The 27,540-nt window shown below is 45.1% G+C and overlaps 1 protein-coding gene across 2 annotated transcripts in view; it reads left to right on the top strand.

The window, feature by feature from the left end:
- ELL (elongation factor for RNA polymerase II) overlaps positions 1-27,540 on the top strand; it is a 96,862-nt gene that overhangs the window by 50,064 nt on the left and 19,258 nt on the right. Inside the window, exons 3-7 of one of the 2 annotated variants that reach the window (XM_075902904.2) lie at positions 8,643-8,764; positions 11,559-11,719; positions 14,917-15,170; positions 19,556-19,680; positions 24,400-24,487. In XM_075902904.2, the coding sequence (XP_075759019.2) occupies positions 8,643-8,764; positions 11,559-11,719; positions 14,917-15,170; positions 19,556-19,680; positions 24,400-24,487 (750 nt within the window). Of the gene's footprint in view, positions 1-8,642; positions 8,765-11,555; positions 11,720-14,916; positions 15,171-19,555; positions 19,681-24,399; positions 24,488-27,540 lie in introns of both variants that reach the window. The other variant, XM_075902903.2, reaches the window with a different exon arrangement.

Raw genomic sequence — 27,540 nt, 5'->3', positions numbered from 1 at the left:
TACTTTTCAGTACTGAAAGATGCAAATTTTAACGTAAATGTTAATTGAGGCACTTGGTCACCACAGTCTCAGTTTGTGTTCCTGGAGGATGCTGGCCCTACCCATTACAGAAAATTCTACAGAAGTGCTAAGTTTGGGACTTGAGTAGCAACCATCTTGTGGCAGCAAAGAATCAAATTTGTTCTAACTTGTTAATTTCTGATCTGATTACTACTTAGTATTGGACAAAACACTTGAAAATGTGCTGTAAGGAACAGTTCTGTATTGATAGGGAGGTGGAAAAGGACCATTAGATCATAGTGTCCAAATAGCTCTTTTTGTTCTGTGATACTGGTGTAACTAGCAATATAAAAGGGAACATGAACTGTATGGCGGGGGGGAGGGGGAGAATAGGGCACTTAACATTTAATCTTCAAACATCCTCACATCCCACTTTTTCAAGGACAGCATTATACCTAATTTACAGAGGAGAAAACTGACAGGTTAAAACCTGGTTACCTAACCTGTATTTGACAACTGAGAAATTCCCAGCACTCGGCCCACTTACACTTTAGGGAAGGAGTTAATATTGTATCTTGGTATGGCATTGGTAGCTGGAATTGTACCCACTCAAGTCCAGAGAATGTTCTTTCAAGTATTGAATTACTGGATTGGGTAACTTGGTCACGTTTCACATTTGCAAACCGTGTGAAGTGACATTTGATGTTTACCTGCTCTTTGGAATGGAAAAGAACCACTTCTAGAACTCTAGGGGCAGGCAAGATTTGCCAGAGTAGAAATTATATTCCTCCGCTACGTAAATAGAGAGACTGCTGCACTCGTTTTGCCAAGCTGGGTTCCCCGAAGCATTTCTTGCCAAACCAAGAGTAAGACCTAGCAAGTAAGGCTGCGAGTCTGCCATGGAAGTCACGGATTCTGTGACTTTCCAGGACTTCGGTGATTTCAGTAGCAACAGGTGTGGCTGGTATGGAAGGGCCCCCTGAGCAGCTCAGGCATCTGTATGAGTTGCTGCAGGGGCAGTCTTAGGCCACTGCACTCCAAGAGTTTAGGTGTGGGAGGGGGCTTGGATGGGGATTTGGGCACAGGGAGTGAGTGAGGGCTCAGGGCAGCGTTTACCTCAGAGGAGGGGGAAGCTCCTGAAGCGGTGACATGTTTGTTAGCTAATAGGTGGAGGTGCAGCCAGGTGGCTCTGCACCCGGCCTCCATCTGCATGCACCACCCCCACACTTCCCTTCCAGGAAGCTTGCCAGCCCTTCGAGCCTTCCCATTCCCTCGTCACCAGGAGTCCCAGGCTACCTGCTGTCACCCGGGCTCCCCCTTCTCCCCAGGCACCTGTAGCACCGCAGTGGCTGCCTCCTGCCCCAGACCCCCCAGTTTTAGTTGGGGGTATATAATGCAAGTCACGCATGGCTCGTGGGAGCTGTGAATTTCTGTTCACTGTCCATGACTTAGTACAAGTACCCAGGGGCTAAACCAGGGGTGGACAAAAAATTTTTGCCAAGGCCCCGGGCCACACTGGAAGGGCCGGGGCCAGGATGCTTTGGGCTTCCCTTCCCACATACCATGATTGGTTTAGGGGTGGGGGAGCCCCTTTGCCCCTCACTTCCCACTAAGCACCCATGCCCCTGTTGGTGGGAGATGTCCCGTGCTCCCTCCACCCCCAGGCCTGGGGGGGATGACATCTCCTCCCACCAACAGGGGCATGCTGCACTTCTAAGTGCTACACGCTCCTTGCAGGGCGGAGGAAAGTGCATGCGCTCCCCAGTCCCTGATTGGCCTGGGGGCAGGAGAGCAGCCGGGCCTCTGCAGGCCAGATTAACCTGCTTGGCGGGCTGCATCCAGCCCACGAAGGCCCTTTTGCCCACTCCTGTGCTAAAACCCTAGTCTTAAAGGGCATCGGGCTCCTAGTGCTCTGCTGTTATAGTTCTTGGAGGCCAAAACTAAGCTCCCCGAAAGTCCTGTAGATAGCTGAGCTGGACATGGTAGAGATGGCTGTGAGTATGTGCCTGTATGGAGCTATAAAGATATAATCTGTGATGCACTGAGGGCTTGTCAGCACAGGGACTTAGTGCATACGCAGCGAGGGTGTACACGGACAGCACACCAGCTTGCCGTGGACTGACTCACCATATGACCCTTGCTCCAGCAAGTCCCGCAGTGTTCACATGGCACATTGGTGGTGTGGCACGTTGGTGTGCTGTCAATTCACCCCCTGGCTAGCCATGTACCAACTCCCTGCTTAGATAAGCCCTTCTAGGCTGTCGCACTTTAAATTCTATGTAGTACAACTGAACATTGGGTGTTCATTCTGCACTTACTGCTGGCAACTATCTTAATTATCAGCTATTTGTTGTGGAAAGCCATAGCCGTGCTAAGCCAGCGACATATGTAGAAAAGAGACAAGCAGCTCTTCCTGTTTAAACACTAGTGCGGTAGGATGGGGGAGCTGATCAGTGAGAAAATCGTACAACTTAAGCTGATTCCAGTCTCATCTGTAGGATTCTCTGCAGAGCGCACACCATGCTTGATTCCCTGGAATAGCAGGGTCATTTTCCACTGTGAGCCTGAAACCTTAACTAGGAAACTGACAATCAATCAAGAGATGATAATCATGGTTTCTTGTGGCTTGTGTTGCACTGAGTGCTGGATCACTCATTTTGATGTTGTCAGTTTCTTCTACCATGATTTGAGCATGAGTGAATGAGAGAAGACCAACTTCCCAGAGCTCTGTTTTTCAGTGTTTCTTCTTTTCAATGAAGACCCTATCCTCCCCTTGTGATTGGGGGGATAGCTTTCACTCCCCACCCAGGCCTTCATACACATTCTGCTTTTTGGAGGTGTTTTGGCCTATTTCCTCTTTCTCCATTTTCTGCCTTGGTCCTGTTTTTCTTTTGAGCCATATGTATTGCAACTTTTATTGTATCCTGTGGCTCTCCTCTCCCTATCTTTCACTTTTCCTAGCACTACATGCTGGAAGGAGGGTGACCCTTGGGAGAACTCTGGAGCAAGGTCCTGTGTTCTCCCAGCTGTACTGAGTGTTGCAGAAACTGGCTATGCTGGCTTTAGCAACTTCATTGCGAGTTCTCAAATACCTGGTATCTTAAATCTCTGGCTCCTGGAATCAAGTGATTATGTGAGAATCTCAGCTTTTGTTTAGTGTAAAAAAAAATGCTTCTAGATCTTATGGTTCCATAGTAACTTGAAAATATAACACTAATGCACTTGAAAGCCAGAAAGCAAATAAAAAGGATCCCACATGTTTTGTGTCATGCGTTTTTGAAGCATCCTTCATTTTTTTGGGGGGTGTGGAGATCTGACTCATGATCCTTGAGCGCCTGGCGTTGGCAGAGCAGAAGATGAGAAGAAAAGTTTGAGCTGGTGAATCTTGAGCCTGCAGCCAGATGCGTTAGAGCTTGGGGGGGTTAAATGGAGTCCAAGGAGCTGTCTGTTGCTTGACATGCAGCAGCATGTTTTAGCCTTAGCTACACTAGAGCACTCACTTAAAAAAATCCCCAAAAGTTCCTGTATGTGGCACAGTAACAGTGCAGCTCCTGCAGCAGCAGTGGCACTATCTTCGACAGAGCACAGGTGTTCACCAGCATTCTTACCAGCTGATGGTCTAAGCCTGCTCTGTGAAGGCTAACCAGCGTGGTCCACAGTAGAGCACCCATGTTGCTCTCACAGGTAGAACAGCACAAGTGATCATAACTGTAGGAAATTTTGAGGGGTAAGAGGAGCGCCGCCGCCGCCTCCTACTAAAAAGCTCTGAAACCATCACCAGTTCTTCCAGCTTAGCTTTCTGCTGTCTGGAAGAAATATTTCCAATGGTGGTGTAGCCTTTAATCTAGATTGAACTGATACATGACGTTTTCCTGAGCTGCTAAGCCATCCAACCTCCAGAAAATATCTATCATTAAAATCTAGTCTAAGCTAGGAAGCTTTTGCTCATTTTAATGGTACCTCTCTGACTAAACTGACCAAACCTTCCTAGCGTAGAGGCAGTTACACTTGAATCAGAGGTGTAACTTACAGCTGGCTTCCTGACAGACATAAGTTTATATTTTCATAAGGAAGTCTGTATCCAGATAACAGCATCTACCCTAGGGTTTTTTATCAGCATAGCTATATTGGCAAAACATCACATCCCAGCTGACATAATTATGCAGGGTAGTATAGAATCGGTAAACCTACTGACAGGATAAAATACACTGGAAGCATACCTCTTAAAAAAACCTTCCCTATGTGCTTTAGATTCCCTCTTGCCATGGTAAACCCGAATTTAAAAATCATAGAACCATAGAGCTGGAAGAGACCTCACAAGGTCATCAAGTCCAGCCCCCTGCTCTAGGCAGGACCAATCCCAACTAAATCAACCCGGCCAGGGCTTTGTCAAGCCAAGACTTAAACACCTCTAGGGATGGAGACTCCACTACTTCCCTAGGTAACCCATTCCAGTGCTTCACCACCCTCCTAGTGAAATAGTTTTTCCTAATATCCAACCTGGACCTCTCCCACCACAACTTGAGACCATTGCTCCTTGTTCTGCCGTCTGTCACTACTGAGAACAGCCTCTCTCCATCCTCTTTGGAACCTCCCTTCAGGAAGTTGAAGGCTGCTATCAAATCCCCCCTCACTCTTCGCTTCTGCAGACTGAACAGACCCAAGTCCCTCAGCCTCTCCTCACAAGTCATATGTTCCAGCCCCCTAATCATTTTGGTTGCCCTCCGTTGGACCCTCTCCAATGCGTCCACATCCTTTTTGTAGTGGGGGGCCCAGAACTAGACACAATACTCCAGATGTGGCCTCACCAAAGCCGAATAAAGGGGAATAATGACATCTCTGGATCTGCTGGCAATGCTCCTCTTAATGCAACCTAATATGCCATTAGCCTTCTTGGCTACAAGGGCACCCTGTTGACTCATATCCAGCTTCTCATCCATTGTAACCCCCAGGTCCTTTTCTGCAGAACTACTACTTAAGTGGCTGGTCCTCAGCCTGTAACCATGCTTGGGATTCTTCCATCCCAAGTGCAGGACTCTGCGCTTGTCCTTGTTGAACCTCATCAGATTTCTTGTGGCCCAATCCTCCAATTTGTCTAAGTCACTCTGGACCCTATCTCTGCCCTCCTGGGTATCTACCTCTCCCCCTAGCTTAGTGTCATCCGCAAACTTGCTGAGGGTGCAATCCCAAGTTGTCACCCACCTCTACTTCCCCTATTAGTTCCTCCTTGTTTGTGAGCAGAAGGTCAAGCTCCGCACGGCCCCTGGTCAGATCCTTCAACGCTTGTGCCAAGAAGTTATCCCCAACATTCTCCAAAAACTTCCTGGATTGCCTGTGTACTGCCGTATTGGGTTTCCCAATAGATGTCAGGGTGATTAAAGTCCCCCATGAGAACCAGGGCCTGTGATCTGGAAGCTTCTCTCAGTTGTCTGAAGAAAACCTCATCTATCTCATCCACCTGATTCGGTGGCCTGTAGCAGACAGCAACCACAACATCACTGCTGTTGTTTGCTCCTTTAAACTTAACCCATAGACGCTCAACAGGTTTTTCTCCCTCTTTATACTGGAGTTCAGAGCAATTGTAGTGTTCTTACATATAGTGCAACTCCTCCTCCTCTTCTCCCCTGCCTGTTCTTCCTGAACAGTCTATACCCTTCCATGACAGCGCTCCAGTCATGCGAGTCATCCCACCAGTCTGTTATCCCAATTAAATCATTTCTTGGACTGGGCCAGGGCCTCCAGTTCTTCCTGTTTGTTTCCTAGGCTTCTCGCATTAGTGTACAAACACCTCAGATAACCAGTTGATCGCCCTATCTTCTCTGTTCGGATCAGGGGTCCTCCTTTCTTGCTCGTTCCTCTCTGCATTTCTTCCCGGTATCCGACTTTCCTACTCCCCTCAGGGGTTTGGTCACCATCCCTCGACAAACCTAGTTAAAGCCCTCCTCACTAGGTTTGCAAGCCTGCCTGCGAAGATGCTCCTTCCTCTCTTCGTTAGGTGGATCCCATCTCTTCCTAACAATCCTTGTGCCCGGAACAGTCTCCCATGGTCAAAGAAACCGAAGCCCTCTCTGCAACACCACCTGCACAACCACGCATTTACGTTCTCAATTCGACGATCCCTGCCCAGTCCTTTCCCTTCAACAGGGAGGATGGACGAGAACACCACTTGCGCTCCGAGTTCTTGTATCCTTCTTCCCAGCGCTACATAATCTGCAGTAACCCGCTGAAGGTCATTCTTGGCCGTATCATTAGTTCCCACGTGGAGAAGCAGGAAGGGGTAGCGATCTGAAGGTTTGATCAGTTTGGTAAGCCTCTCAGTCACATCCTGAATGCGAGCTCCCGGTAAACAGCACACCTCTCGAGATTCCAGGTCTGAACGGCAGAGGGATGGCTCAGTCCCTCTTAGGAGGGAGTCCCAAACCACCACTACCTGTCATTTTCTTTTGGGGGTGGTGGCCGTGGAACCCCCATCCCTAGGACTACGCATCCCATGCCTTCCAGTAGATGGTGTTCCCTTCCAATTTCTTCCTTGTGAGGTCCCTTCCAAAGCATTCAGCACTGCAGAGCCTGTGGAGAGAGCCTGAAAGCGATTACTTACCTCTGTAGCATTGGGGGATTCCCGTGCTGGCCTTTTTCCCCTTCTAGAATTTACATGCTGCCAGTTCTCTTCCTGGTCCCGTACTGCCCTCTCTGGCTCTTCTGCCTGCCGTGCTTGAAGGATTAAACGTTGCCTTCTATCAAGGAAGTCTTCATCCTCTCTGATCAAGCGTAGGGTCGACACTTGGGCCTCCAGTCCTCTAATTTTTTTCTTCAAAAATGGTGACCAGCTTGCACTTAGTGCAAATGAAATCCGTTCTTTCTTCTGGGAGGAAGACAAACATGGCACAGTCCGTGCAGGTAACAACAGCAGACCTATCACCATCCATCGCTGTTGTCCTGGAAAAGGGATTTAAAAAGAAAGAAAGGCAAGAGAACCTCACGCCCTTCCCACTCCCCTTCCAAACTCCCTGTTCGCACTCACCTGTTCTCAAGCTCCTTGGTCGCTTGCCCACTGCCTTATAAGACCACTATTGTCTTACATTGAATTTGCTGAAGAAAATTCATAGTGTTCTTTTCCCTCATTCTATTGCTATTTCTAAATCTCACATGTGTCTTACTCTTCTGTGAGCAAGGCCAGGCTGCCGCTTTCAGGTACGGTATCACTGGAGGAAATATACAACTAAAAAATGGCGTGGAGTTAGGATGGAGAAGGGACGACAGATGCAACTGTTAAAGTTGGTGAACCAAATGAAACTACAACTCCTTTTAGTTAACATTATTCTGGTATTATGTGCTGTTGTTCACAAATGTAACTTCTGTTAATTGTTGAAAGCAGCTAAAGAGAAATACAGAACATAGGCCATGTCTACTCTGAGAGAAGCTTGAATTTATGAAGGTCGATTTTTTTTTTTAAGCACCCCATTTTGTAAAGTTGAACGTGTATCCCAACTATGTACGAGAATTCAGTGTATTTGAAATGGCACATCCCTAGCAGGGTGGCTGTGGTTCATTTTGAAAATGATTCACCATGGGTAGCTATCCCCCAGTGCCTATGCCCCTCTGCATTATGGGTTATGCTCCTAGTGCATGCTGGGACCAAAACTGTGCAGTGGCTGATTCTGGCTACGTATTGTCAGCATCCCATTATGCACTTGGTTCCTCCCACCCCACCCTTGCTTGAGAGCAACAGCAAATGGTCTTTTTGTGCTCTTCCCTCCTCTCCCCTCCCCCCCCCTCCTCTCCCCTCCCTCTCTTGGATGTCTGTGCAGATGCCATAGTATTGTGTGCTCTTCCCTCCTCTCCCCTCCTCCCCCCCCCTTGGTTATCTGTGCAGATGCCATAGTATTGTGTAAGCATGGACTCCATAGTGGATCCCATTGAGCATAAAAGTACTATGATTATGATGTTAACCATGATGCACCTAATGCTGGATCATCCAGTGTTCGCATGCAGCTGCTCCTAGACATGCCATGTTTGCGGCAATGATCCAAACCTCCTTTGTCTCTTTGTATGACTGCCTCATCTGCTTTAATTTTCGTGTGGTATTGCTGGGCATTCTTGGAGTATTATTTCTCCGCCATGCTGCAATCGAAGCATAGATATGTCTCTCTTTTGCTGGTGTGTAGTTCTAGGAGAACAGATTCCTCTTCCCCACACAACTATGAGGTTAAGGATCTCCTGCATGCTCCATGTTGGAGCTAGTCTGTGACCCTGGGAACTCATGGAACTGACTGTCAGGGGTGCTGCCTGCTGTGAAGTCTGCATGGCACTTGCAGAGCAGTAGAATTGAAAGTCCTGGCCAGAGTGGACCCTGCGGGACACCTCCCTGAGGCCAAGAATGTCTACTTTCACAGCATTGCATCTGCACTATCATAAAGTTGACATGCAAGGTCAAATTAGCGTTACTTCTTGTGAAAGCAGGAGTTGAGAAATCAACTGGAACGGCCCTTAAAGTTGACGTAACGGAGTTGGTGGTGTTTAGAAAATCGACCCAATGCTGTGAAGGTTGACCTTAACTCCCAGTGTAGACCAGGTGTAGGTGATCTGAATGTCTTGTTAGAGCAGATTTCCCAATGATCCACACTTTTTTTTCCCCCCAACAGCACATCACAATTCCCAGACCTGATTGTTCAGCGCAATTGCGAACATTCACGTTTTATCTTTCAAATATCGGCAAGGACAGCCCGCAGGGGAGTTTTGACTGTATACAGCAGTATGTATCCAGGTGAGTGGTACATCAGAAGGGCGGGGAGGGGGAACTGTTGCCAAGAATGAGAGTTTTTACTTACATTTTGAACAGAAGTGAAATGTAAATGTTCCTTTAAGTTTTGTGGGGTTTTTTGAGGAGGCTTTCCCTTAGTGGGATACTGTGTACCTAGGGATCATACACAGAAAAATGACTATCTGTCTCAGCCACTCTGATTTTTTTTTTTTCTGCTCCGGTCCTCGTCGCATTCCACATTCTTTTGTTTTAAAAGTCTCTCTTGTGTGTGAAACTTTTTCCTTAATTCAGTTCTAGCCATGGTGGAGGTGCTAACATCGACTGGTCACCAAAGTTTAAACCTGCATGTTGATTAACCCCACTTATACCAGCAGATCTAGAAAACTTTGTGACCAAAATGCAGGTAGCCTGTGCGCACACATTCTCCTGTTTAACTACCATCGATGGAGTTAAACTGTAGTGGGGCAGAGAAATTTTTAGGGAAGGTCGGTCATTTTACTATATCAGTCTGTAGTCTTGGAGTTGATGTGATGCCATGAAGTAATCGTAGCCCCATCTGCACTCCAAAAGAGACTGTTAATAATCCTTTCTTTACATTCAGTTCAAACTCCAAACCTTACGGATACCACTGTTTTGCCCCAGTGATAGATGGTGCTTATGTATGGTGAAAGTTTTCTTCTAAAGCTTTCAAATGGGATTTCACAAGAGCCCAAGTTAATCGGAAAAACCCATTGACCTCAGAGACATCCAAGTTAGGCCTTGTCTAAACTGCCATGCTACACTGACAAGCCTAGGCTTGTTGGGTAGTTGAGTCACTACTCAACTGGTTGCCTCTCCTCACTGCCTCTGTATCAGAGGCAGTAAGGCAGAGGAGCAGGAGCCGGTGCTGGGGGAGGGAGCGGTCTTAAAAGCCATTCCCCTCCTCCCTGCCCCCCAGCACCATCTCCGTGGCGGGGAGGCAGAGGTGCAGCGGGGGACCTGGTGCGAGCCAGGACTGAGCAGTGCTGGCTCGCGCGAGGCCCCAGACCACTGTGGCTCTGCTTTTTAAATGTAGTAAGAGCCTGGCCGCAAACCCCCTTATTGACTAATTGAGTAGTACTTGATTAGCTTACTAATCACTATTTAACATCCCTATCCCACAGTGCCTGCCCTGGTGGCTGTGCTCAGTGTGTTGATCTCTGTTGCCCTGCAGGCGTGCCTCCTTCCCCTTTCAAAGCTTCCAGAAGTATCTGACAGCTAAGTGAGCTGCACGGTGGGGAGAACAAAGAACAAATCATTGGAATGCTTCTGTTCTGTTCTGCACTAAGAACACAGAGGCAGGCGGGCAGGCTGCTGCTGCAACAGGAGGGCTGGAGAGACAGCTGTGCTGCTCTGATGTTCCTCAGCACGGAGAGCTCATAGAGAGATGATCCCAGGAAGTGCAGGGATCAGCTCTGCCTTGCTCCTAACGCTGCTCTGTGGGACGCTCACCCACAATGCTTTGCTCTCTGTCCATAGGATGCTAGCAATGTGGCCATGAAATGTTGACAATGGGAGGCAGAAAAACTGGTTTGACTTTTTTTTGGTGACTCTTGCATGCCGAAGGCACTTTTGTCCCCAAACCTTCCCAGTGTAGACATAGACTAAGTAAAGTAATAAGTGCTTTTGAAAATTCCAGCCTTCAAGGCCAAGTGTGAATTGCTACTTTAGTTTGGGAAAAACTTCTGACCAAACTCAGCCACAGCCCCACTTGGGGTGCAAACAGACTAATTGCACTGTCTAAAATCTCTTATAAGAGGTGATTAACAGCACATGCTTCCTTCTCTCCACGTCGCCCATAGGGTGGATCAAGGAGAACTCTGCTGTTAGTGTAGCATTGAGTTGGGGAGGATGCATTGTGATGGAGAAAGCCTTTGCATTACAGTGTACACAGCCTTGGAAAAACATGACTGGGAATGAAGTCACAGATAAATGGGTCTGTCAGTGAGACCCTGGAAACTCTTAAGTTAATGCTTTGCAGGAAGGTTTTCACATCTGGGCTATGGTCTTGCTCTGTGCCAATTTCCTACCTTTCTTATAATTAGAAAGCTGCAGTGAGCAATTTCACTGATGCTTTGCCAATGACAAAGGGATGAACACAGGAAAAGATTCTTAATTCTCCAGTGTCTTGGAAAGATCAAGCACCTACTGGTCCTAAGGTACTTGCAGCAAAGACCCTTCCATTTGTACCGAGCAGGCAGGGTTCAGCTCCGTCAGTAACCACTTGTTGCTCGGTGGCTGCTGGAGAGCAGCAAGTTTGTCTCTTGCACCCATTTTGCAGAAGTGCACTGGGGACGAAGGATTGTCTTGTGGTTAAGGCCTAGGACTTGGAGCTGACGGATCTGGGTTCTATTCCTGGCTCTCCCCCGGATTTCCTGTGTGACTTTGCACAAGTCACTTGAACCATTAAGCCTCAACTTCACTGCGTTGCAAATGAAGATGTCCCCTTACAACGGTATTAGGCTTCATTCATATTTGTAAAGGACTGAGTTGCATGCCCATATGAGTGTAATTATTTCTGCAATAACTTGCTGGCAGGAATCTGAAATAATAAACTGACCAGCTTGCTAGCAGGGGATTTCCCCCCCTCCCTCCCGGCCGCATGTACAAAAAAATATCAGTATGGCTTGTGTAAGAAACTGACATTTACCAAAAGCCCATGATGTGCATAGCTGCTTTCAGGTAATTTCAGGTCTCGCTATGCTTCACTGACTAGCCAACAGCGAAATGGATGTTAATCCTAGGAATATCTGATTATATCCTTTATTTTGTACAGCAGTGGTAATATCCAGCTGGACTGTCTTGGAAGCATACAGGATAAAATCACTGTGTGCGCTACTGATGACTCCTACCAGAAGGCAAGGCAGAGCATGGCACAAGCTGAGGAGGAAACTCGCAGCCGAAGCGCAATAGTTATTAAACCTGGTGGTAGATATGTAGGTAAGAAGCAACTTGATTGTGGGAACTGAACCTGGTTCCCATTTGTTATACATGTGAGTGTCTGGGCTATTCATGGCTTGACTGTAAGTGGCTTGCTGGCCAAACTTTACATCTTCACAAATCTTTATTTTTAAGCAGTACAGGTTGAGCCTCTCTAGTCTGGCACCCATGGGGCCGGACCACAGGAGGTTATGATTCTCTAGCAGCATTACCAACACTTCTGCTGCTTACTGGGCTCTGAGAAGATATTCTTTAGGGGTAAATTAGAGCTAAGTAACAGTGCAGAACCCTGAAAGCCAGGACTGGTGGCTGTAAAACTGCATGGGACTGCGGGAAACTTAGTCAGATGTCCACTTATGTGTGTGGCCAACTCAAATCACGCTGGGCCACAGATGTTGCTGGACCAGTGTGCCAGACTAGAGAGGTTCAGTCTGTATCTGGTAATGTCTGCGGGTCTGGTAACTTTTCTAGAGTAAAGATGCTGAAAATAGTACAGCTAATTTAGCAGGTTTTAAACTAATAAGCGAAAGTTCTTCACACAGCGCATAGTCAACCCGTGGAACTCCTTGCCAGAGGAGACTGTGGAGGCTAAAACTGTAACAGAATTTAAAGAGAAGCTAGATAAATTCATGGAGGTTTGGTCCATAAAAGGCTATTAGCCAGGAGGTAGGAATGGTATCCCTGGCCTCTGTTTGTCAGAGGCTGGAGATGGGTGGCATGAGACAAATCACTTGATCATTGTCTTCGGTCCACCACCTCTGGGGCACCTGCTTCTGGCCACTGTTGGCAGACAGGCTATTGGCTAGATGGACTTTTGGTCTGACTCAGTACGGCAGTTCTTACATTAGTGGTCAGATATTTAGTTACCATTGTGTCCCTAAATGGCAGATGAAGATTGGCCTTATATAGATCGCTTTTTGAGAGAGTCTTTATTTTTGTTACTAGGGTCCAGATAGTTGTACTGCTTCACAAAAAGTTTGTGTTCCCTGACCCAGGGTGTTCTGCATACCTGGGTGGTATCGGCACTGAAAAGGAACTCATTAATTGTCATCGGGGGGGGGGGGGGGGGGCTGAACTTGTATTAATCATTAAAGAGATTAAGATAATGGTGTTAATTGCAGCAGTGGAAGGAACTATTCTACCATAGAGCTGAAAGGCAGAATCTGTACTGGCAAGGAAGAAGTCAGGATGAATACCAGTGGGTTCCAAACTGGTGTGAGAAGTCAGTTTCCATGGGCTCTCATCCCAGGGACCTATCCACTGTTAAATGTGTACAACTAGTGTAACCCAAAAGGTCCAGTCTCTGTTTTTTGAGCCAGTTGGTTTTTCTTCTCCCAGCTCATGTGATCTGCTGACTTGTCTGCTCACAGAGGATGTGTATGAACAGACGGTGAGTTACAGAATGTAGCATTGACCCTCACTTGCAGCTTTATCAGCTAAGTGCTCAAAGCTGAAAAGAAAGATGGTAATCAGGAAGGAAATTGATTGATTTCCTGTACCACAGAAAATTGTTTAACTTTTCATATTTGAGAAACCATTAGTGAAGAGATAATGTTGTCAGGCTCATGAGTCAACAGCGTCCTAGCAAGGAAGGATAATGAAACTTACATTTTCAAATTCTTATTGGAGCTGTTCCTTTGATCAAATGAAGACACAGCCATGCAGGTGTTAGGGGGGTTTACTCTGTAAATTGAGACTTTGGTGTGATAATGTTTGGGGCCAAATGGTGAAAGAGGAGCACTGAGAACAGAGTAGTTAGGCTTGTAGTCAGAGAGGGAAAGAAGAGCGATCCGTGGTTCTGATAGAAGATGCTCATTACATCTGAGTTGCAGGATCCTCAAGCATGTATGTCGCTTGCAGTCTTTGTGCAATCTCTCCCTTTCTGCCTTCACTCAACACCCCCTCCGCTTCCCCCCCCCATGAAACAGCCTTATTGACTAGCATCAAGTTGTGTGTAATTGGAAACCAGGAAATGACGACTTACAAATTATGCAACCTGAATTTGAGTAGAATAAATAAACATTTGCATACAGTCATCAGCATCTTCAGATGACTCAGTTGAAAACGTTTCATAAGCAGAGAAAATTGCCATGCTAAAATAAAATCTTCAAAATGACTGGAATAAATAGTTGGATTTCATTTATGCCAGATCTGTTCACTCTGTTTGCTTGAACTAAAATGGCTGTTAATTTTTTAAATGGCTTCTATAAAACTGTGCAAAATATGAAGACTATTGACTATCTTGTTTCCTTTAGACTGTACTGGATTCTTCATCGGAGGCATATTTATGATGAGTAATAGAATCCAGCTTTTCATTAGGAAAGCTCTTGTTTTCCCCATGGAAACAACTCAGGTTTTTTTAGAAGGGGTGACTGATGTGCCAGTAAATGTTGCAGTTGGCTTCTGCGTCACTTCAAAGAGGTTCCCAGTTTGTGCTCAAAAAAAAAAAGTTTAGTAGTAACTGGAAAAACAGACTCAGCCTAATCAAAAGGAAATAGATAAAAACACAATGCCTCAATTCCATTTTGAGATATTATCCTGGGGAATTTGAACTGAACATTAAACTCTCTTCAAGTTCTCAAGTGTACACAGACCCATTTTAGAAGGCTGAAAGTTATTACTTAAATAGAAACATCGTATTCATCAGTATGATAGATGAATAGCCTAGCGTGTGTTAGCCCCCATTCATGTCCTGGTATTTGTTCTCGGGGGAGAGCTCATGGAACCAGATCCATACAGTTCCTATTGTTCTAAAACCAGAAACATCTGCTGGAAAACAGTTTAGCTGAGATCAGCAGCAGCGGCGCCTCCCGTTGACAAGTTCTCTTACACTCTGTATTGTAGTGCTGCCTTGCTTTGCAATAGTGGGACTTTCCTTGTAACATTATGAAGGAGGACTGGTGAATGAAGAGTTGAGCTTCAAGTGTTTAGCCAATAACAGCCCTCTTTCCTATGAGTGACTGCTGCTGCTTTGGACTTCCGGTGAGACTATACAAGCTTGGATTGAATCCTCTTAGGTTTTCAGAGAACATTTTTCCTAGACTTGCTTTGGAATAGGAATATGTGCTTATTTGAGTCTTCCGTTATTGTCGGTCGGGGCTTCGTTTTGAGTGTATGTTGTACATGGGCACATTGGCAAAACGCTGGGCTTGGTGCAGTGATTTCCACGTGTTCACTCCGTTTTCCTCTCATTTTAGGCAAGAAGGTTCAGGTACGTAAGCCTGCCCCAGGAGTGTCCGATGCGGTTCCCTCGAGGAAGCGGCCGACGCCTGTCAACCTTGCCAGTGCAATAAAGAGAGGCAACAGTGCGATTTCTCAGAAACCCTTCAAAGATAGGGTGGTGCACTTACTGGCACTAAAGCCTTACAAGAAACCTGAACTAATTCTCCGACTGCAGAAGGATGGACTTCCTCAGCAGGACAAGGATCTGCTGGACAGCCTCCTGCAGCAGGTTTGTGTCCTACGTAGGCGTTTGCCTAAACCATAGACAAATGGGGATGTCGTCATGTTGGTAGACTTTTGTCTTGGTCCCTGTGTAAACTGCAGCTTTAATGAGATTCATACATTTAATTTTCTTTAATGGCTATGCCCAGTAAGATTTGACTGACTAAGGATAGATTTCAGTGTGTGTTATTGGCTTTGCTAGACACACATTAGCAGCCCCTCAACATTTTCCCTTTCAGAGGTTTATAACCCATTTGTTTAAATTTCCTACCAAGTTAGGACAGCTTTGAGAGCAGACTTTTGGATCACTTGCACACTTTCAAGTTGCACTGCATTACACTGGATGTTTAACAGTGAACTTGCTTTTATGGCTTTGTGTCAAACATTGAACACTTGAGTTTGACTAGATCTGAACTATGGTACAGTAGACTTGTGATAATCCGGAACCTTTGGGACCTAGGTGGTGCTGGATTATCAAATATGCCGGACTGTCTGTCTGTCTACACCCACTCTCTCTCTCTGTATCCAGTATATACTGTATGTAAAGTGTTTTAACCCTTTTTATTGTACATACTGGATACAGTATACTGTAATGTTTTATTTTTTAACCCTTTTTTACCCGTTTTGCTTGATTCTGCTGCTGCGTTGTGACTTGTTTTTGCCAAAGCTCGCTCACTAGGCTCTTGCCATTTTGATGCCGGACTATCGGGAGTGCCGGACTATTGGATGGCGGACTATTGGAGTTTTACTGTACCTAGGGGTCATGGCTGTTCACAACATGTAAAACAATAACATGTCTATATATTGACATACGTAGTATTTGCCTTGAAAAGAAAAACATATATTCCCTGCTCTGTGTCCCTCAGCTTCTCTAAGTCATGCCTTTACTGCTAAAGAAACTCAGTTGTTTAAAGATAATGCCACTTCTTGCTAGTCATGTTTCTCATATTCTAGCTGCACCAGTTCAGCCAATACCAGCCTTAATACTCTGATATTTTGTGCTGGCTGATTTTGTGCCATTTGTAATTCTCTTGATTGCTTTTATAGTATGTACACTTTCAGCACGCATTATCAACCTTAATTAAACCTCACAACATCCCTGTCTCTTAGGTATTAGAATTATTAACCCCTATCTGGCTGGTGAGTGAGAGGCAAAGAGGTGAAGTGGATTGCCCCAAGACGTACAGCCAGTTATTAGCTAATTTAGGGTTTAACATTGACATTACTGGTCCTCAATCTGGATTTTAATCCACTAGACCTACTGCAGTGTTGGCTGCCATGCTGAGTGCTTTTTAATCGGTGTCTTACTGCTGTTTGACTTCAGTAAACAGTCTGCTGAAATCTTCTACTAAGTCTCACACCTGTGGCAGGTTGCTACTGTGTGGAATGGCGAGCAGCATGATGAGGTTGAGGATCGTGCTGGTTTGGCTGAATGTTATTGCTTGTAAATAGTGGTAGAAATTCTGAAATTTGATTTGTCCTTTTCATATGTGTTCATTTTTTTAATTGTATCCTTTGGTATATAGTTGACAATTTTCTTCCACTATTTGATCTGAGGAAGTGGGTCTGGCCCACGAAAGCTCATCACCTATTAAACCAGTGGTCCCCAACCTTTAGAGCCTCCCAGGCGCCCAGGGGTGGGGCCACTCATGTGCTGGGCGCCCGGGAGCATGCCAGGGGACTGGGATGCCCTTGCACCCGGTGCCGGCATGTGCCCTAGGGCCGGGACTGGGGCTGGCCGAGCGCCTTGCGCCCGGGGCCGGCACCTCCTGTGCGTCGCGGGCGGGGCCCGCCCAGGTTGTCGGCGGGTGCACACAAATGCCCCGGTGGGCGCCATGGCGCCCGCGGGCACCGCATTGGGGACCACTGTATTAAACCATCTTGTTAGTCTTTAAAGTGCTACACAGTCCTGTTTTTTGTTTCAATTGCTTGTAAATGTATCCCTTCAGCAGCAGCAGTGCTCCCATCCCTAAGCAAACACAGATAAGCTACAGCAGGCTGAGTGAACGTCATGCTCAAATGTGTCTAGGTGTCAGTTTCATTTTGTTCTTTTATCTGTGCTAGAGTTAAATGTACAGTCTAATTACTCAAAAGTTACCATTGAGGGATGGTGCATGCAAATCCTAGGAGCTGCAGTGTTCCCAGGACTTGATGATGTGGAAAGCAATCTTAAAAAAGACAAGAAATCCTGGGAACTTTTTCAGAATAGATTGTAAAGCCTGAGCAGGGCCTGTCTACATAGGCCTTGTTGCTACATGCTGGAGCTCGATCTTGTCATTTGATTTAGTGGGTCTACTAAAGACCCACTAAATGAAACGCTCAGGGTGCCTAGGTCAGCGCTGGTGCTCTTTGCAGTTGTGAGGAGTAAGGGAAGCCAGTGGGAGTGTTCATTCCCATCTCCTTTCCACTGTGAAGTTGGCCCCACGTTCAGCTTAAGATATGTTGTCTCCAGCTATTTTATTTTCATTGCTAGAGTTGCATGCCTTTACTAGACCCAGAAGGTTGGCTTTAGATCTGGCCATAGTATCTGGTACATGGTTGGTGCAAAGGGGAGGGAGGGGAATTATTTTTGTAGTGCTTCTGAAGCAGAAATTGGCTTTTTGTTTCCCTTATTTTCTTCAGATTGGATTTACCATGTGGCTTAAATAGAACATACATTTTAAGCCATCTTTTGCTTGGCTCAGGATTTTGGAACATTGACAGAACTGAAAGGGAAAAACATTTGTCGTGTAAACTGATAATTACGTGTCTTATCTCTCATCTGCAAAACAAACCATGTTCAGTCCTTGACTACACTTTTTGCTTGCAAATAAACAGTGGTGTAAAAATATTGAGCTATATTGTGTAGTAACAAAGCAAGAGGACGTGAGATTGTGACATAGTGTTTCCGGTTAGTTGTTCTCTTTCTTGCTCCTTCACTTTCTGTTTTTTTGAGGAGTAACTTATCATTTTGCGAGGACAATCTTGTGGCACATTTCCTATAGTGTATTGTCAAGATGAGTTACAATCCATAAAGACAACCTAAAATGTAACTGCTTCTACTGGACTGGCTAAGTTCTAGAAAACATGTTTGATCTTAAACCAATAAATAGTATATCCACTGATAAGCTGAAAACCTATCCAAATCTGGAGTGCAGCCTATTTTAGAGCAGGGAACTAAGAACCCATGAAATCTGAGACTGACTTCCTGACTTTGCCTATTGTAAACATGACCTTGCATAGGTATGCAACATCTGTGCCTCAGTTTCTCTTTCTGCAAAAGTGAGCATAATACTTCATCCCACAAGGGAACTTTGCTTTGGAAAGTACCTTGCTGTCCTCTAACAAGCCCTACAGATATGCAGAGAACTTACAAAGGTGTGATCTTTGGCTGTAGAGGTTACTAATAAATTGGTAGGAACCTTGCATTTTTCAGATGAAAAGGTAATTGCAGTTGACTTTAAATTTGTGTCAGACTGTTGAAAGATCAATTCCAGAGGAGAAACCTAAGTTGCTTCCATGGTGACATGTTTGTTTGCTCCAGCAGTGTTTCCCTATTAGGCTTCGGATGGCCTCTGTCTATAGGAAATCTTAGTGGTAGGATCCGTCAAGTTTCAAAAAGCTTTCCAACCTCATGTGCTGTTAGAAGTTGCAGAATATGATTGTTGGATGAAGAGATGATTTTGTTGAGCTCTGGAGGAATACAAGTTATTGATGCTAGGTTTTGCTTTCTCTCCTCATAATAACTGTCAGCAGGACCACTTTTTTCCCCATAAAATAAGCAGATCATTTTAACTACAAGTATATGCCATAAAACCACATTGTGAGGACTCTGACGTGTTCTTTCTCCTGCTCCTCCAAGAAAACAATTACATTTTTTTTTAAACACTACTCCTCTCTACCAGTGGCAAACTTTTGTCTTCAGGCAGCTGTGAACAAAGCTGTCACCATAATTTTGTATATCGGTTGATATACTGCTTCATCTTGGGTGTTGGACAGCCTGGATAAATTGTCTGTCTGTTCAAGCAGGGTTTAGTTCCAGATGTTTCCCTTGGCTCCTGTTGGAGCAGCCCCAGACGACTGTCCGTGTTGAATGACCATGTGTTGTATTTTTAATTGTTTTGTACTTTATCTCAGTATAATTTGATCTGTACTTAATAAACGAAACTTGCTCGGGCTCCTAGGTGCTACAGTAATAGATACTAAATTGTAATACTATGCTTCCGCTGTGTGAAAAACAGAAGGCACAGCTGGATGAAGCATTTTGGAAACCAATATTAATCCCGGTGCTTGCTGACACCTGTGACTGTCACTGGTTCACTAAATCAGCTGCAGCTTTTCATCCAGATTTTGTTCTAAAAAGCGTGAAAGCCAAACCCTAATGGATTTTCACAAATTTTGTTTCTATTTTAGGTGGCAAATCTGAGTGCCAAGGACAGCACTTATACCCTGAAAGATTCCGTGTACAAAGATGTACAGAAGGATTGGCCTGGCTATTCAGAAGGTGATCAGCAGTTACTGAAGAGGATACTTGTTCGGTATGTTCCACGTTTTTTGTGATGTCATCTGCTAGCTGGATCTCTTAGTAATCCACTGACTTGAGCCTATACTAAGGGAGTCAGATCAGCTGGCGTAAATCAGGGTAGCTCAGTGAAGTCAGCAGAACTATGTCACGCAGAAGATCTGGTCCCTAGTGTCCATTTAGTCTGCTACTAAATTTTGGCTAGTGAACATACTCAAGGGCTTCAAAATTGTACGCGGCCTTTCTTAATTTAGGAGTTTCACAAGTTGCATGGCCCTGTATTCTGCAAGTAAGAACCGCAAGCCACAAAAATACGGGATGAAGGAAAAGGCTATTCCTTAGATGGAAAGTTAATGATTGTTTAGAACTCTGGAACAGAATTTAGTTGTGGGGGAGGAGCAGCTTCTCTATCTAATTTAGCTCCTCTTACATGTGATTTGCTGTTACCTTATCAGACTTCTGTTAGTCCCTTCTCCCAAGGACAGGTTTTCCAACAACGTCATCCCCTTTCTGCCTAGCCACTCGCTTGGCTGCTGTGTTGCTTGCTCATCTGGATGCTCCCCTCTCGTTAGTGGCTCTCTCTTTTAATGAGGCAGCTTTTGTTGTAATCCTTTTGAGCTATCACAGTGTTTATAGGATTTGGTTGTTTCCAACCTAAATTGTGCTAGACTAAAGCACTGTGTCCAAACACAAGTCTCTCTGTGTGTGTCTTTGCTGTGCTACAGATTGTATCAGGCAAACTAGGGTCACCCAGAGTTAACTGTGACTCTGGATCCATCGCATTAAACACCATGTGGATGGAGACTATAGCAGACAAAGTTATGTAGCTCTGTGTATGGCAGTTGTCAGTCCCCCTTTACCTAGCCTTCACTTGCTCAGGAGCCCATTTCGACAGATGCCTCCTACCTTGTACATTTGCTGGCAGCCCCTCATAGAGTGGCTTTTGTGTTTCTAGCTATTTTTTCAGGCCTTTGAGTTTTGCCTCATGAAAGCCTGTGGGATTGGACCCTCTCTCTGTTTTGCTGGCTGAAAGGTAGAAACTTGTTTGTTGCGAGGGGAGGGTAGTTAGCAGACAGCTAGGATCTGTTTACTTCCTCAGGTGCTTGTCCCTAAAGTTTTTCTCAGTCAGCAAGTAGTCCCATAAGATACTGTCATTCTAGTAGTACTTTACAGCTATACCCCTTACAATACATTAAAGTAATCTCTGCAGATTTCTTTTAGGTGATTCTGTTCTAAGAGATTTTAGTCTCCCGTCTGGTGTCCTGCACTTTTTGTTGCGCAGGCAGTGACTTGATTTTGGACTTGTTTTGAGACTTATGTCTGTTGTGATCTTGGTTAATGTAAAATATAGCTTTTCGTTTGTACAGTTTCCATGGTTTGAAAGCACAGTTGGCTTGAAGATGAGACTCTTTAAACCAACAAAGTCTGCAACACTAAATGTTCTTTGGCATACTGAGGAAAATTCAAACTGGGGTGTCGTAACCAATTTAAACATCTTTCGTGCTGAATTATAGTTAAATGGAAAATTACAACTATCCACTCAATCTGTATGGCTTTTAAAAAAAAAATTGATTCCTTCTAGCAGAGCAGTGTTGACTGCTTTTTCTCGAATTGTGGCATTCAGTTATGCGGAGATCTAAAAATAGACCCTGGAAAGGATGTATTCAACTGTACAAACAAAGGCCTGCTCAGCCAATGCAGGTAATGAGACTGCAAAATGGAAAAAACATGTAGGGCTGAAGCTGGTGTAAAAAAACCAAACAAACAAAACACTCTTAAAGGGCACAGACACCAGATGCGGGGTTTTGCATAGTTTTGCCATGGTAGTCTCAGTTGCTTAGTTCTGTCCAATTCTGAAATATCTTTTGATGGCACTCTAGCACCTTGTTTTTTGTCTAGTAAACACTTGGGATGGGTTAGGAATTGCTTCAATAACCCAGCAAGAGAAATCTTAGTCTAGTTTAAAAAAAAATAAAATTGAGTTGATGGGCTTTTTCCATTGTCACATCCTTTTTCCAGCTTTCCTACAGTGTGGTAGCAAAGTCTTTGGAGACCCTGTCTCTGTAGCATAGCCACAGAATACCCCATTGAAAAGCACCTGTCTGTCACTGCTGGAATGCTACCTCCCCGAACAGTGGTCCATAGGTTGGCAGAAGAATGCTCCCAAACTGCATCAACACTGGATTAGGCTGGCATAGCTACTGTGCTAGGTTCAAATTCTTCAACCCCTGCGCATATAACTGTGTGAACATAACTTACTTGTAGACCAGACCTGAGCATTAGCAACTTAAACCCTCCGAATCAAATACACGGTTTGTCCCTTTTGAACCTTTCATTTTGGTAGAGAGAGGCATTCTGGAATGCCTTCTGTTAACTTGTTTGGGAGTTTGAGACTAATCAAGAGAAAGTAATGTCAAAACAATGTGCTCTCTCTGCATTGCCATTAATCCTCTTCATAGGGGTACAAATAAGTGTCTACTTGAGCATGTTTCTTGAAATGATCCATTACTGTTGAGCCTGGTTGTTTGGCCTATATTGCCACTTAATTTAGTTTAACTCTCTTAAGAGACAGTGGCTGTAAACATGGCAATGAGCTGCTGAATTGTAATCAAAGCTTCAGGTTAGGCAAAGCAAACATTCATCTGAAATTTGGCAGATGCCTCAGTATAATCTTCCCAATTGGAAACATCAATAAAGCTTTTAAAAAAATCTTCAGCTTTAAAACTAGGCACTGAATCATTTTACGGTAGAACTCCAGGATACTTAACGTGGATAGATGGGTTGCGGAACTGCTACAGTAAAACGTGTGTGTTAAATATCCTCTTCAGAGTTAACTTCTTTACAGATGCAGCTTGATTCAGTAGAAATGTATTTCCTGAACAGTTGAAGACTTGGACTCTCTGGATCATGCTAGAAAAGTAGAGCGAAGTTAATGTTCTCCCTGGCGCTAACTCAGAGCTATGGAACTGCTTAGAAAAATGAGATTGAGACTTAAAAGAAGGCAAATGGATTTAGCAGTCGGAATGAACTATATTGTTTTGATAGAAGAGGTTGCCTTTTTATCTGAGACAACGCTGTAAGTGCAGCATGTAGAGCAATCTGGGAGGTGAAAGCATTTTTATTACTGAGCCTTAAATGTTCATGGTGCATAAGAGAGACCATGAGGTTCTTGCCAGAGGTGCCTCTCTTCTCCCCCTCGGCAGCACCCCAGTGGTTCCACCCTGTGACCTTCCTAAAGGGAGGATATTTACTCCATTTAACATCTGGACTTACTTTCAAAGCAGGGACCCAGTAAGAAGATCCCTTTGCTTAATTTTTTGTAAGAGGACCGTTACCCAACAAGACTGAAACAATTGAAAACTCAGTGGGCTGCTGAAGGTGGGCAGGGTAAGACATCTGCTGTTGAAAGGGTGGTGAGCTGGGTCCTCCAGTGGCGCCACAGATAATGCACTGGCCTCTGGAGTCCTGGGTGGTGGGTTTGAGTTGTGCCAGGCTGGGGAAGAGATGGGCACTCACTACCAGGCTTCGGTCTCTGGAGACCGGGATGATAGGTTCAAGTCCTGGGAGCTGTTGGGCACCCACCTCAAGCTTGCCAGGGCTGGAGCTGGTGCCAGGCTGAAGGTGGGCAGGATAAGGCATCCACTGAAGGTAGGGTGGTCGTTGGTAATTCTGATGACTGAAAGGCATCCATCAGCCATTAAGCACTGACTAGACTACCCCGTGGCCATCCAGGACAGTCGTCTGGCTTTATTTTAATGTTTTATCTGACGTGTCACGAATAATTGTTAGTGCTACTGCAGAAAATCATTCTATTCTATTTAGGTCTAGGCATCAAGGAAAAAAAGCCGCTGGGTTAAGTGTATGGAAAATAACCTACAGATTGAACCTGTCTAGTCCCTCACCCTCAGGACCTGCCTGGTGATGAACCAGAGAATTTGCAAGACTATGGGAAGTAAATATTGTCTAGCAGCATTACCAACACTTCCACTGCTTACTGGGCTCTGAGAAAATATTATTTAGGGGTAAATTAGAGCTAAATTACAGCACAGAACCCTGAGAGCCAGGGTTGGTGGCTGTAAACAAACTGTATGGGACGGCAGGAAACTTGGCCACACCCATTCGAAGTGGACATTCAGCTAACAAATCATGACAGACCCTGGATCTTGGCAGACCAGAGAGTGTCGGAGTAGAGAGGTTTCACCTGTACCTCCTCCACAGGAAATCAGGCAGGGAACTCCCTTCTCTGTTGACACAACCTTGGGCAGTACTGTACAGGCCTGTTCTTCTGCTCTTAATGCATATGCAAATGATGGGAAAGAGGGAGGCCCCTTTCAAATATTGAGGGCACCAAAATATTGAGTGGGCAACGATTTGTAGGTCTTGAATTTAGCTTCTCTTTGAAGAGGTTGGAATCTTCTGGGGGTCGCCTTTTCTCTAAGGGCAGTGTAGCCGCTTTGCCTGCGGTAAGGAGGGCTTTCTCCCAGACTAGTTACTGCTGCTACTAAATTTCTTGGGAGTTGGAATACTAAACTGGCTCTTGGCACTTGCAACTGCTTTGGCCGCTAGACCGCCAGGGCAATTGCATGGGGTTATCAGACATTAACTTTACAACAGGTGCAAGTTTATTGAATAACTTCCAGATGATCCTGTCGTGCTAGAGGGGAGTCGTCAATGCCACTGGATCTACTTGACCCTCAAGTACAGGACCTAAACCACCATCAATTCTGTTTTTCAGGAAACACTGTCAGCCCCATAATGTTGTGGGAGACACTCCTTCCTTGAGTCCACCAAAAGACAATGTGAACTCCTCTTCCCCTCCTCAGGTAGGTGGGTGAACAGATAAGGCTGGTCTGTGGGATAAGCTGGTGTCTGGTTAGCACAGCGCATGGAGTCAGGAGCCACCACAGTCTAACCCAACGACTGGTTCAGTGTTGGGCCTTCAGGAAGCGGTTCAGACTCTGCCAGCCCATCTGTAGGACTAGACCCAGTCACTGCACAATGGTGGTGAAAATTAACGCTTGTAAAACTTTGCACAAAGGGAAAGCATTATTGTGAGCTCCATAGGAATCATTGCACAACATCTTGGGAGGGGAATGTGTGGTTTGCAAGCTTGCTTAGCCCAGCCTCTTAAATGCTTTGGAAATTTTTACTCTCAACGACAAAAGTATTGAAATTCTCTCAAGCTCCTCTGGGGCTTGAACACTTAGGAAAATTTTACCCATTACCAATAATTTAGAGCCAGTCAGCTCCGAAGCACAATTAAGGGCTTGTCTACATGCAGGGTGGCAAGTCAAGGTGTGACTACAACACACCAGCTTGTTGCTTGGTAACATCCCATGTGGCGATTGCCTCAGAGCACTCTGGGCCTTACACTGTGCCTGCTGTATATTTCATTTTCACATGGAGCTTTTTCTAAAATATGAGCATTTATCTAGTATGTCGCCTCCAAGAAACCCAAGGTGATGGGGCTGTTAGCAGTAATATTGGCCTGAGTTCTTGATTTGGTTTATTTTCATCTTAAAGGATCCACAGGCACCAGAGTGAGTGGTGTACACTTACTGGGGGCTACTTGTAGTCTTCAGCCTGCTCTCTGTCTTCAGAGCCCGGCATCCTGTAGCAAAGAGGAGGTAACCGTCTTAAAAAGCAACCATGAAGCATTGAGGAAGTGATGTGGTTGCCCCATAAACTCTTGGCAGGGTGCATATTTCCTCTCCACATCCCTCCTGATTGTAACAAGTCTGGAAAGCAGGATTTCCCGTCACCATGCTTGTCTTGTCTTGAGTGGGCAAATGAGGGGAATTAACTGTGAGGAGAGAACTAATTGGATGACTTCCACCAAAGGCACTGTGATTCCAAATGCGCTTTGAGGAAACACAAATTCTGCTTGCAAATAACAATTCTGTCCAAGACAGTAAGGGAAATAAATATCCCAAAGAAACACAATCATAATGATCTGCTGTATTCTGGTAGGTGCTAAGTAATCCTGCCTCGTACTCTGCAGCCTTTTGCAGCAAGACAAACATGCGTTGTGGTATGAAGGCTATCCAAGGTAATTTGGCCGCCTCTGAAACCGGGTTTGGGCTGGCAGCCATCGCTTCTGGCTTCAAGCTAAGCTTTTTTTACGTTGACTGAAAAAAGGTTCTTTCACGGTGTAACTCCTCCTAAACTAATCTGTAACCCCTAACAACCCCTTGATTTAACGTGCAGATGTAGTTAGCTTGCCCTCATTCATCAGCAGTGGATTTATCACTGAGAAGCATTTTTTTCAAAGCACTATCTTCAAAGCTCCATCCCAATAAGTCTGAAAGGGCAAATGGAAAATTCTTCCCTTCTCTCCATTTCCAGCCTGCCAGGAGTTTTCTGTATGTCTGCAGTGGTTAAGATCATGCCTCTCTACACATGGTGAGCTTTAGCATCTCTAGCATCTTAGTGTGCCCACGCAGCTAGTCTTCACAAGCATTTAGACATGGGCCCACTTCACCTTCCTTGAATAGCTGTGAGGTAGGGAAAGGTATTATCTCTGAGGAAGAAACTAAGGCACCGAGTTTAAATGACTAGCCAAAGGCCACAGAGTAAGTCGGTATCAGTCTGGAGTAGAATCCAGAAGTCCCTGGACCTCTAACCAGCGAATATGCTTCCTCCTTTGCCATTTATCCTACTTAGGGGTTTTGTAAAAAAGTATCTTGAGCAAATACTTACTCTAAATGCTCTCTCTACAGGTGAGATTGCAGACCTCTCTTTTGTTCTTCTGTTACCACTTGCCGGGGTTAGCTTTGCTACTACTGGGTTAAATTTGGAACCAAAAAAGTCAGAAAGACAGCACCTGGGTTGGGCTCCTTTAAGAGAGGAAAAGAGCTGAGTGCTACCATAATACCTTCTTAGATCTTGACCTCCTGCAGCTTTTGGTATCCACTGGCTCATACAGCCTTTCTGGGCAATGGCCTTCTAGTTCCATGTGGCCCTCCCAGTCGTCTTTGTGTGTCTCTCTAAGGGTGTGTTTACACAGCCAAGTTATTTCGGAATAACTATGCAAGCGTCTACATAGCAATTCTGTTGTTCAAAATAATGAACAGCTTATTCCAACTTCTGTAAACCTCATTCTGTGAAGAATAACTCCTAGTCCGAAATCGCTATTTCAAAATAAGGCGTGTGGATGCTCCATTTCTCCTATTTTGAAATAGCCTCACATCAGGGCCGTTCTAAGTTACTCCTCCTGGGGCTCTAAATCAAGATAGCATGTCTACATTAGGGAAGCCTGCCTCGGACTAATTTTGAGGCTTCCCTGCAGTGTAGATGTGCTATTTCGGAATAACTGTGCAGTATAGATGTACCCTTAGAGAATTATCTAATTCTGCTATTCAAGCAACTGGGTGGAGGGCTGGCAGTTTGTCATAAGTTTATACCCTGCCTGGGGTCTCTGGAGTGACATCTTGGTGGGTTTGCATTGGATTAATAGATTCTAAGGCTAGAAGGGTCCATTGTGACCATCTAGTCTGACGTCTTGAATAACACAGGCCAGAGATCTGCCCCAAAATTCCAAAAGCATATCTGTTAGGAGAAACATCCCATCTTAATTTAAACATTGCCAGCGATGGAGAATTCATGACAACTCTGGGTGAATTTGTCCCTGTGGTTAATGTAGGTTTGATTTTCAGTCTGAGTTTGCCTAGCTTCATCTTCCAGCCAGTGCGTCACCGACTTGTCTCTGGTACATTGAGGAGCCCAATATTTCAAGTTTGTTCCACATGTGGGGACTTAGACTATAGTCAAGTCTTCTCTTAACCTCTGTGTTCAGCTAAGGTTGAGCTCCTTGTATGTATCCTAACCCTGTAATCCTTCTCATGGCTGTTCTGAGTTGCCTCTACTTTATCCACAT

Source organism: Pelodiscus sinensis, chromosome 32 (assembly GCF_052426305.1).
Source record: "Pelodiscus sinensis isolate ZL-2025 chromosome 32, ASM5242630v1, whole genome shotgun sequence".
Lineage (NCBI taxonomy): Eukaryota > Metazoa > Chordata > Testudines > Trionychidae > Pelodiscus > Pelodiscus sinensis.
Note: the sequence above shows the minus strand (reverse complement) of the source record. Positions and strands in the feature narration are given on the sequence as shown.